Source organism: Saccopteryx leptura, chromosome 1 (assembly GCF_036850995.1).
Source record: "Saccopteryx leptura isolate mSacLep1 chromosome 1, mSacLep1_pri_phased_curated, whole genome shotgun sequence".
In the NCBI taxonomy this organism is placed as follows: domain Eukaryota; kingdom Metazoa; phylum Chordata; class Mammalia; order Chiroptera; family Emballonuridae; genus Saccopteryx; species Saccopteryx leptura.
Window position 1 is genome coordinate 14088766 of NC_089503.1, and position 12718 is coordinate 14101483.

Consider the following 12718-nt stretch of genomic DNA (forward strand, 5'->3'; position numbering starts at 1 on the left):
CGTTCCATTTTGGATATGTAAGTTAGATATGTCTGCTGAGTAAAATATCTGTGCACACAGACCTTCCAATTAGCATTTTAACACTTAAATAAATCAAAAGAAAGAGAACAACCATAACTTGAGAAAAATTTCTAAAGAGAAGCTAAACAAACAAATGGGAAAAACAACTAGAAAGAAATGGACATTGAGGAAACAGAAAACCTTATTTCTTAATATATCCTAGAATTGGCGGCAAGTACATCATTAGATAAAGAACAATACACTATATTGGCAAAAGTAGGTTTACAATTAACTGTGAATACATCAAACAGTTCATTCTCCTATTATTATTTATTATTGTTATTATTTCCCACAGAAAAGAGTGTACCCTATGTTTGCTCCACACTGTATTTAACAGAAGTACACTCAAGAAAATATTTTGGAAATTTAAAAAAATAAAAGATAGCAAAAAATTAAAACCTTTAATAAACTGTGTGAAGTTAGGCCACAAGAATAGAAAATCTGTCAAATATGAAGGACATGAATTGTAATGGTTTATTTTATGTGTCACCTTGGCTAAGCTATGGTATGCAGCTGTGTGGTCAAACACCAGTCTAGATGTTGCTGTGAATATGTTTTGCAGATGTGATTGACATTTAACTCAGTAGATGTTGAGTAAATTATCGTCCAATCATGTGGATGGGCCTAAGAGCAAGGAAAGGATTCATGGAAAAGGAATTTGGCCTCAAGAATGCAAACACAGAAACCCTGAGTTTCCAGTCCTGTGGATTTTATACCTAAGACTGCAACACCAGTTCTAACATGAATTTTTGGTGTGTTGGTTTGCCAGATGGATTCTGAATTTGATGACCCCCATCATCACATCAGCTAATTCCCTAAATCTCTCTACACATATACAGTGTGTCCGTAAAGTCATGGTGTACTTTTGACCGATCACAGGAAAGCAACAGAAGTCGATAGAAATGTGAAATCTGCACCAAATAAAAGGAAAACCCTCCCAGTTTCTGTAGGCAGCATGTGCGCATGCGCAGATGATGTAACACCGTGTGTACAGTGGAGCAGCCCACGGCCATGCCAGTTGAGATGTGGATGGTACAGAGTATAAACTTCAGTGTGCTCTGTGGCTCGCTAAATTCGAATCCGTGACCAAAGTGCAACATGAATATCGGTGCGTTTATAACGAAGCGCCACCACATAGGAATAACATTACTCGGTGGGATAAGCAGTTGAAGGAAACCACAGTTTGGTGGAGAAACCCTGTTCTGGTAGGCCATCAGTCAGTGACGAGTCTGTAGAGGCTATATGGGATAGCTACCTAATGAGCCCTAAAAAATCTGTGCGTGAGCCCACATTGAACTGCACTGAATAGGTATGAAACTGGGAGAATTTTCCTATTATTTGGTGCAGATTTCACATTTCTATCATCTGTTGCTTTCCTGTGACCGGTCAAAAGTGCACCATGACTTTACGGACACACTGTATGTATATTGTATTAGTTGGTTCTCTGAAGAACTCCAATACAGATAGATTCTGGTACTGAAAGTAATTCCAGATGAAGAGAATATTAAAGATAAGTTTTCTGAATTGGTTCTGAGGTCTGATTCGAGTTAAAGGTGCTAATGACAACTTCCAGTAGTACAGTGAGTACTGAAAGTCCATTGTATGTTTTAACAAGAGAAATAGGCAAAATATCACCAATGGATACTCCCAATCAAATACAGTGGTACCTTGAGATACGAGTTTAATTCGTTCTGTAACAGAGTTCGTAAGTCAGTCAACTCGTATATCAAACAAATTTCTCCCATTTAAAATAACTGAAATAGATTTAATCCATTCCAGCCCTGTGAAACATCCCCAACCCATCCTAAATTACAAAAAAAGACATGTTTTTCATTAAGAAACACACATGTATACTTTACCAATACATAACAAAATATATGAAATAAAAGAAAAAAGTGTTATTTAGTACTGTATTCTTACCTTGGAGACAGAGAAGTGCGGTTAATGGAGGTGAATGGCAGAGGAGGAAGGAAAGAGGAAAGGATGTAGGCACTGCAGACACGTAAACTAAAATTGCACTTTCTTAACACTAAATGTAAACTAAAACTGCATTTTCTTTACTTAAAATGAAACCACAAAAACTTAATTGTAAAAATATGCACTTTCTTAACTTCAAACTTAACCTAAGCTTAACATTATGTATCTTCATTTAATCATCACCTGTTTTTGCCTTTTTGGCTGCACTTTCGGCACTTTCACTCGCAGGACTTTTGAATGAAAACCTACCCAAAGAGGTTTGCTTTAGCCTGCCTTTTAAAATGCTATGGAAATGTGACAAACAAGTGTCATTAAAAAGTGCTAAAGCATGACCAGTTGAAACTTTTTCTGGGTGTTTCTTTTCAATGAACCTTGAAGGCTTCTCCCACATTGCCAGCATGTCTTTAATTTCACTCGTAGAAATCACTGCCTCCCGCTCTACCTCCTCCTCACTACTAATCTCTTGCAGAAGCTCCATATGTTGCATCATCTGTAGCTCCTTCAACTCCTCAGTTGAGAGTTCCACCTCATGTTCCTAAACGGGCTCATTTACGTCACCCTCATCTACCTCCAGACCCATGGACTTTCCGAGGGACACAATCTCCTCCAACGCTTCTACCTTGGTCTCGGTCTCTGGTTCAAATCCTTCGAAGTCCCTGTCTGCAACAACATCAGGCCATAACTTTTTCCAGGCCGAGTTCAAGGTTCTTCTTGTAACCTCTTGCCATGCCAAGTCAATAATGCATAAACATATCATGATGTTGTAGTGATCTTTCCAAAACTCTCAAAAGGTTAGAATTTTATTCTCAGTCACCTCAAAGTAGTGGCAGTTTTGTGTAAAGCTTTTTAAAGTTGGAAATGACCTAATGATCCTTAGGTTGCAAGACTGAAGTCATGTTGGGTGGGAGGTAGAGGACTTGCATGAATTTGAACTCATCAAGAATGTCATCTTCAAGACCAGGTGGGTGGGCTGGAGCATTATCAAAGATTAGTAATGCTTTCATCAGGAGTTTATTTTCTTGAAGATATTTCTTCACTGCAGAACCAAAGACGAGATTTACCCAATCAATAAAAAACGGCCACGTAACCCTTGCCCCAGCATTGGCGCGCCACATAACCTGCAGTTTTTCTTTAAGAATCTTGTGAGTCTTAAAGGCTCAAGGATTTTCGGAATGATACACTAGCAGTGGCTTTACTTTACAGTCACCACTAGCATTTGCACACAATGCAAGGGTCAGACAGTCCTTCATGCATTTATGGCCTGGCAGCTTCTTCTCCTCTGTGGTGTTGGAAGTCCTCTGGGGCATTTTTTTCCAAAACAATCCTGCTTCGTCCCAGCTGAACACTGTTGGGGGATGCAGCCTTCCTTTGTGATGAGTGCAGCAAAACGTGCGATGTACTTACTCCTCAGCTGCCTTAACGTCAGCACTCGCAGCTTCACCATGCCTCACCACCGAGTGGATGCCAGATCTCTTCTTGAAATTTTCAAACCAGCTGTGACTTCCCTTAAACGTATCTTTTGCTGCCTCTTTTGAGGTTGATGGTTCTTTCTTCTTCAAGTCTTCGTATATGTGCCTTTCGCATATTATAGCCTCCGTCTCTGTATCTTCGGCCAGCTCTTTCTTTCACCCACACCAGCAAAAGCCTCTCCATTTCTTCATGGATATTTGTCCTTAATTGGGAAAGAATTATAGTTCCTTTTGCTGAATTTGTGCTTTTGATGACATGCTTTTGTTTAAGGATGGTACAAATTGTAGATGTATTGCGGTTATACAGCCTTACCAGTTCAATCACTCGTACACCACACTCATGTTTTTTATTATTTCTTGCTTTACTTCTATCGACATCATTCTCTTCTTCTCACCACTGTCCTTTACACTCACTTTCTTCAGCCCCATGATAGCACACAAAAAAAGTTCGTAAAAAATGCAAAAATGAGTACAGCGCATGAGATTCAACTTGACTCTGTGGGTAACAGGTGAAAAAGAATGAGATGCTGGTGTTGTGCTGCCGAAACTAGACCTGTGCACCAATGCGCCAACTAGCGGCAGCTTCTCAAATCACGACTTGTATCTTGAACAAAAATATGGACTGAGTCGCAACTCGTATCTTAAAAAAAAAAAAAGTATGTTGGTCTGCTCGTATCTCAAGGTACCGCTGTACTTTTAATACATGTGAACTTTTCTTTTTTTTTTTTTGTATTTTTCTGAAGCTGGAAACGGGGAGGCAGTCAGACAGACTTCTGCATGTGCCTGACCGGGATCCACCCAGCATGCCCACCAGGGGGCGATGCTCTGCCCATCCAGGGCATCACTCTGTTGCGACCAGAGCCACTCTAGTGCCTGAGGCAGAGGCCACGGAGCCATCCCCAGCACCCGGGCCATCTTTGCTCCAATGGAGCCTTGGCTGCGGGAGGGGAAGAGAGAGACAGAGAGGAAGGAGAGGGGAAGGGGTGGAGAAGCAGATGGGCGCTTCTCCTGTGTGCCCTGGCCGGGAATCGAACCCAGGACTTCCGCATGCCAGACTGACGCTCTACCACTGAGCCAACCGGCCAGGGCCTATGTGAACTTATAATACATGTTTTTAGAGTTCACATGTAAGGCCAAGTTCTAGTGATTAGGTATTTGATACCTTAGAACATTTCAAACTAACAAGTATAATGCAATCGGCTGGCTGCACCTAAACTGCACTGAATAAAGTGGGCAAAGTTAAAGACATGCTCAGAGATTCAAATTCCAGTCTCAAAATAAAACTAGGCCTGACCAGTGGTAGTACAGTAAATAAAGTATCAACCCAGAATGCTGAAGTCCCAGTTCCAAACCATCAATATGATCCCATGGTTGCTGGCTTGGCTTGAGCCCCCTCCACAAGGCACTTATAAGAAGCAATCAGTGAACAACTAAAGTACAACTACAGTTGGTGCTTCTCATCCCCCTCAAAAAATAAAAGAAATTTTTAATTAAAAAATTTTTAAGTATAGTTTGTATGCAATCTTATATTGGTTATATTAGTTTCAGATTCAACATTTTTATACCTTACAACAGGGGTCCCCAAACTTTTTACACAGGGGGCCAGTTCACTGTCCCTCAGACCGTTGGAGGGCCAGACTCTAAAAAAAACTATGAACAAATCCCTATGCACATTGCACATATCTTATTTTAAAGTAAAAAAAACAAAATGAGAACATATACAATATTTAAAATAAAGAACAAATAAATTTAAATCAACAAACTGACTAGTATTTCAATGGGAACTATGCTCCTCTCACTGACCACCAATGAAAGAGGTGCCCCTTCCGGAACTGCGGTGGGGGCCAGATAAATGGCCTCAGGGGGCCATATGCGGCCTGCGGGCCATAGTTTGGGGACCCCTGCCTTACAATGTAATCACCCCACTAATTCTAGTAATCATCTGTTAATGTGTAAACTTATCCAGTACTATTAACTATATTTCCCCTTCTCCTTTTTACTCATCCCCACCCGCCCTCCCTTCTAGAAACCATCCCTTTGGTCTATTTCAATGAGTCCGGTTTGTTTTGAGTTCACATGTAAGTGAAACCATATGTCATTTGTCTTTCTCTGCCTGACTTATTTCACTTAGCCTAATGCCCTCTAGATCCATCTATCTTGTCGCAAATGGAAGATTTCATTCTTTATTTTGGTGCATAATATCCCACTGTTTGTAGGTATGCATCTGTATCACATCTTCTTTATCCATTCATCAACAGACACCTAGGTTGCTTCCATATTTTGACTATTATAACCAATGCTGAAACGAACATAAAGGTGCTTGTATCTTTTTGAATTAGTGTTTTCATTTTCTTTAGATAAATAGCTAGAGGTGGACTCGCTGGGTCGTATGGTATATTTGTCGTATTGCTGGGTCGTATGGTATACCAATTTTTATTGATGAAGCTTCATGCTTTTTCCATAGGGATTGCACCACTTTACAGTCCCACCGACAGTGCAAAAGGGTTCTCTTTTCTCCACAGTATTGCCAACACGTTATTTGTTAACTTTTTGACAGTAGCCACTCTGACTGGTGTTCATCTCATTGTAGTTTAATTTCCCTGATCATTAGTGATGTTGAGCATCTTTGCATGTCTGTTGGCCATCTGAATGTCTTTTTGGGGAGAAATGCCTTTCCATGTCCTCTGACCATTTTTGGATTATTTTTGGTGTTAAGTTGTATGAGTCTTTCACACATTTGTCAGACTCATCCCTAAGCAGGTTCATAGTTTTGATACTACTTTAATGGTATTTTTTAATTTTATAATCTCAATACTTTGTTGCCAATATACACACATGGCTGACTTGTTAAAATGCTGACCTTGTGTCATGTTGGGGCTTCAAGATGCCTTGCAGATTCTGCCTTCAGCCTTTGGAACTTGACCCTCAGACCATCACGGCATGAATGGATATGGATTGGAAGACCAACATAGAAAGGAAACATCCTAACTAGAAAGTAACAAACTGTTGTATTTTAAACCATTAAATTTTTTGATGGTTTCTTATATAGCCATAGACAATTGATACAAGAGTTCAGGGGGAGTTACAGTAAAGAAAATAGTTCATTAATTTACTTTTTAATTGAATTTATCAGGGTGACACCAGTTAACATTACCTGTATTTCCCCATGTATAAGATGCACCCTTTTTCAAAAAATTTGGGGTCTTAAAACTGGGTGTGTCTTCTACAGCAGTTGTAGATTTTTTACTTGCATTTCCCGCTTTTTTGAGCTTGTCTTTGCACTCAGTTCCGCACTTGTCACTGGTATATTATGGTAAGTTACGTTTTGCTACATTCTACCCAGAATTCAAGTTAAAAGTGATCCAGTTTGCAAAAGTGAATGGAAACCGTGCTGTTGAACCTAAGTTTTGTCCTCCTCTAGCTGAGAAATCAATCTGAGACTGGCTATGGGAAGAAGAAACCCTATTGGAAATGCCACGGCAGAAGGCCATGAGAGGCAAGTCAGCAAAATGTCCTGATGCAGAGAGTGAGTTGAAGATATGGATTGAAGAACAAAGGGCAACTGGAATTCCTGTCCACAAAAAGTCAGCATGAGGCAAGAATTGCTGATGAAAAAGAAGTTACTGATTTCAAAAAGACACAATTGGTGCTTCAGGTTCATGAAACAGAATGGACTAAGCATGCGTACATTCACCAGACTTGCCCAAAAGATGCTTGAAAGCTATGAGCAGAAGGTCCTTGAATTTCATCGTTTTGTCATTCCTGTTGGAAGACACATCAGTTTGAGTTGGGACAGATTGCAAATATGAACAAAGTCCCCCTTCAATTTGATGTCCCAAGTAACAGAACTGTTGATAAGAAGGGAGTGAAAACTCTTAAGTGTGAAGACAAGTGGACACGAAAAGGGCCATGATACAGTTGTTCTAGCTTGTTGTGCTGACGGAACCAAGCTGCCTCCTATGCTGATTGTCAAACGCAAAACAATGCCAAAAAAAGACATTCCTTGAGGAATGATTGTCCACGTTCACAACAAGGGTTGGATGGATCCGATGGGATGAAGATCTGGTTTGAGAAAGTTTGGAGAAGGAGACCAGGTGGGCTCTTACGCATACCTGCCCTATTGGTGCTTAATCAGTTCAGGGCACACATTACAAAAAAACAAAAAGACGACTGCCGCAGAGCAAAAAACAAAACTTGCCATCATACCTGGAGGCTTGACATCCCAGCTCCAGTCAGCATTAACAAACCCTTCAAAGCTGCCAAGAGAGACGAATGGAACCAATGGATGAAGTCTTCTGGGGATAATCTGACACCAGCAGGAAGAGTGAAGAAACCAACTATAGGAGGAGTTTGTACCTGGGTGAAAAGATCCTGGAATAATATCAAGACTGAGATTGTTGTCAAGTCATTTAAGAAGTGTGGCATTTCAAATGCCATAGATGAAACCGAGGACGAGGCAATATATGAAGACAGTGATTCATCATTAAACACAGGTGAGGACAAGTTAATGGATGGGAGTTTTGACAGTGATGAGGAGTTGTATGAATTTTATGATGAATAAAACTTGAGTTCATTAAGTTTATGCAATATCATTTTTTTTTTTCAAATTTCTGGTCCCAAAATTAAGGTGCGTCTTATACATGGAGCAATGTGTATATAGGTTTCAGGTACCTGATTCTATAACACATCTCTGTATTGTATGTTCAATCCAAGAAAACAGCTTAAAAATTCTGAGACAAAATTATGAACAGAAACAACCAATAAGAAGATAGGATACAAGCTGGGCTTTTAAATAGGGTCAAAGAAACAAGCCAAGTTTAATGAGGTAGGTAGACAGAAGACTAAACCATAGCTGCCCTGTAGGGAACTCAACTGCAGTGGCTGCACTCAGATTACTCTAGCTAGTGGGCATTTGAAGGAGCTTGACCCCTCTTGGACTGAAAAGGTCAGGGAGTATTAAATCAGAGCGAATTCCTCTATGTTCGAGGTTCTGGTCCACTCAGGATAATCTCAGTGTGAGGATAATGTTAGGGCCTCATGCAGAGAGGCCCCTCGCTTAAGGGTTTTGTATTCTTATCGGCTGAATATAGGTTTCCCCACTCAGGACATTAGGTTTCGTCTGCTCTAATTTTCTTTTATATAGGCATTCTGCTCTAACTCTCCAGTGGCCTTGCTAGGGAAAGGGATTTTAATATAAAATAATTACTATATATAACAGAATAAACTTATAACTGTGTCAGAGATAGTTCTTACAATGTATCCGGAAAATTGTTATAAAGGTTTTTTTTGTAGTAACAAAGACTCATTTACCTGATTTATAAAATGTCCCATAACTAAAATGAGCTGATAATCAAGGCTAAGTTTGTTTGACAATCCAGATATATCATAAATGAGGTATGTTTTCTGGATATATGAACTAAAAAAATGATTTAAAGGTCAGAGGACATCCCCAAGAAGGAAGATGATGTCCAAGGAGATCATTCTCACAATGAAAGAAATAATATGGTTCTTGCTACCTTAAGAAAAAGGGCTAGAAGGAAATAGAATAAAATGCCTCCCTAATGTACTGTCGGCCATCTGACACATAAGCATTATTGTAATAGTCAGAAACTTGAGTTTCTGAAACCTGATCAGACTACTCTGTATATTTTTATAATTAGTTCTATTTTGTTTTCCATAAATAATTAGTTAAGTCTATACTGAAATATTAGCCAATCTTGACAGTATTAAAAAAAAAGTCAGGGAAAGTGAGTTATATTTAAGCCAACTTCATAGGAGTATCATTAAATTGTGAAGGAGAGTTCTTTCAGCTAAAACTGATAGTATATGTAAGAGTTAAGACTGGAATTATATGTCTCGTGGTTCAGATCAAAGAGCACAATATGAAAACAAAGCCAAGTTCAAAAGGAACTAGCCAGGCTCCATCCCTCAAAATTTTGCTAATATTCTTGAAAGTTCCACAGTGATGATGATAATCCTTCGGCAGTGGGCAAACTAAGCTTTCCAGTTTGAAGCTTTGGTGGTCTCCTCTTTCTGTGTAGAAGGCTCTTCGTCCAGATATCTATTTGCATATTCTGGTCTGAGCTCAAATGTCGCCTTCTCAAGATCTTCCTTTGCCATCTGTTGGAAACCTAGTGTTGCTATTCCCAACTTTATCAACCTTTATATTACATCGTTTTAATGTCTTCATTGTACTTACTTGATTACCAACACAACTCAGTACCAGGAATGGTGCTGGGCACATAGAGGATACTTACTAATTACATGTTGAATGAGTAAACACTATTTCTGCAAAGCAACTGTCCATCTGTTTTACATATACACATTAGGGTGAAATCAATGTAGCAAGAACAGGGACCAATACTAAACATATTTCTTTATTACTATTTCAGTTTTATAAATGAACTTGGTACCTTGCAATTTAACAACTTAAAAATAGCAAGTTGCTTTTCTGTGTGTGCAATATTTGTTCAAACATGTCAATAGTTCTTATCTTTACTGAAGGAAAACATATAATTTCAAGTTGTTTAGAGTAAATAAGATTTAAAAATTCTACAGTCATATATATCTAGGAAATTTCACAGCCTGTTCAAAGTTCCAAAAACTTCAACCTTTGGAATGAGTATGAGTTAGTTCAGTTAAAATTCGGCAGACTGAACAGGAAAATTATTCTGTAGTAGAATAACTTTTTGAGAAGTTAAATGACAAAGGAAAGGAAAAGAATTGAAGTGAATTCTGAATATTAAACAGCATAGGAAAAAGTGACTACTATACTCTCTATTTCTTTATTCACTGACCTAGTTGTATAATCTATTTTAAGATACAGTTTTTATGTACTGTTCATAGAGTTAAGCTACTGTAACAGGTAAACTAATGAAGAGATGGAGACGGCAGTTGGAGAGTATCTATTTTTTTTAATATTGCAAATTTAACAACTACTTTTTATTGGGTGCTCACTGGCTGCTAGGTATTGGAATTATCTGCAATAAAAGACGGAACCTGAACTCAAACCTTGAGCTCTAACTCTAAATCCAGAGCACTTAACTGGTGTACTAGAGTGGGACTGATTTTGAAACTGAGTTACCCATAATGCAGTTTTAATCTCCCCATAGCTGCACAACTACTGTTTAAGAAGTAGTTGACAACTTCTGGATTAAGACATCTACACAAAGAGCAATTAACTTATCTCCCAACAGGGGTTCAAAATTTCAACCACATTCTCCAAATTACCCTCAAGGAAATCCAAAATAATTTCTTCAGACATACTCTTTAGACACACAAAGTAATTTTAACTCTTTAAAAGTAGTTGAAATTTTTGGGTTTTTTGTTTCAATGATAACTGCTCTGGTACTTGATTGCCAGCTTCACGACATTTTCCCCATTTCATAAAATATCCAAAATAAACACAAGTCCTTCCATTTTTGGCAGACATATTCTATTTTCCAAGTAACAGCAACAAAACCAAAACCTTGCTAGAAAGAATAGCCACATAAAGCTTTCTAAAAGTATTTTGCCTAGTACAAAATACTTTTGCCTGGTATACTGCAGAAATACTAGCCTCAGATTCTAAAACTCAAGAGAAAAAAGAAACTGGAGCATTGGCAACTAATTATTTAGAAAACAGCCACCACCTTCAAGCTACTGGTTCCTAACCACATGTCATTCTTTAAAACGGCATAAAATCCAGGTTTTAAACTTGCCTTATATATATTCTAACAGCATTATTTATGAAAAGAAAATTCTATTTAGAATATATATATATATATATATATATATATAGAGAGAGAGAGAGAGAGAGAGAGAGAGAGAGAAAGAATAAATTAACCATCATCCCCCCCCAGTTCAGTTATTAGGTAGATTCCTGTCAGACACAATAAACAAAATATATTTAAAAGTATATCTGTCCCAGTTTTAAGAAGGATACTATAGAGTTAAACTCAGCATTAAAGAACACAGCCAATAACTAAAAAAATAATAATTAAATGAATGAGCAATTGTCTCAACAAGATAGGGGCAATTTTCATAACCCAATCTGCAAAGTCAGAAAAAAGTCTTTTTTAAAAAGTGCTTTTAGGAAGAAAAAGATAACATTACCTTCCCTCCATAATTCAGATAAACAGAAACTACATTCAATAGGCATATTTGGTTTGCTAAAACTCCTTAAAGAGAAAGGACCCAATGACCTCATTTAATTATTCACCAGGCTGAAATCTTAGATCATTCTCTTTCCACATTCTCCAAACTGCATTTATAATTTGAGTCTCTACCAGCATCAGGATTTGTCTACACTTTACTCTGTATATTGTGTCTTATTCCTGTTACTTTACAAAAAAGAAAAAGAAAAAAGAAAGTAAGCTTAAAATATTATAATAAACGGACATCAATAATCTACTTTTCCATTATTAAGTTTCTAAATAATGTCAAAATGTTACACTTGCCCAACCTGCCTTTATCTAAATAGGTTCTTTCTACTCCAATAATTCCTTACAAAATAAAAGTCACTTTTAAATGAGAACAATTTGAATTATCAGGCTGAAGTTTGTTCTATTTTCTATCTGATTATAAGGTAATAATGTAACATACATGAGAGGTAAAAATGACAAAGTCTTACCTTTGTCTGTTGTTACTTTTTCTACACATCTGAAAGAAATAAAAGTGAAATATTAAATGAGTAATCTTGCATACTCTACTAAAGCACAAACATTTAACTTTTCCAGGTTCATCTAAGAGCAGTGCAGAAAGCACCCGATGCAGTGTTGTCCAATAGAACTTCCGCAGCGATGACAATATTTTGTATCTGTACTGTCCAATACAGTAGTTGCATGTAGCTACTGAGTGCTTGAAATAGCTAGTGTAATTGAGGAACTGAAGTTTTAATTTGGATTAATGTAAATTTAAATAGCCTGGTGAAGCTGTAGCTCACAGCACACAGCTAGAGTTATCATTTAAAACAGTTGTTTCTAACTATGAAAAGATAATACAAAGAAAACCTAACTAATTTTGTTATATTAAGGGGTTATATAAGAATATATCCTTATTTTACACAAATGCAGTAAGTAGGGGTGAGATGAAATGTTTGTGATTTTCTCTAAAATCCTCTTTGCCAAAAATAAAAGGGGGAAGAAAATGAGAGAGGTAGCTAGCATGGCAAAATCTAAGTAACTGCTGCCCTGGCCGGTGGCTCAGGGGTGGAGTGTCCACCCAGCATATGG

The 12718-nt window shown here is 37.9% G+C and overlaps 1 protein-coding gene across 2 annotated transcripts in view; it reads right to left on the reverse strand.

Annotated features, from left to right (window-relative positions):
* ZFP91 (ZFP91 zinc finger protein, atypical E3 ubiquitin ligase) overlaps positions 1-12718 on the reverse strand; it is a 33825-nt gene that overhangs the window by 15801 nt on the left and 5306 nt on the right. For both annotated transcript variants that reach the window (XM_066361446.1, XM_066361439.1), the window contains exon 2: positions 12118-12146. In XM_066361446.1, coding sequence (XP_066217543.1) covers positions 12118-12146 — 29 coding nt within the window. The remainder of the gene's footprint in view (positions 1-12117; positions 12147-12718) is intronic.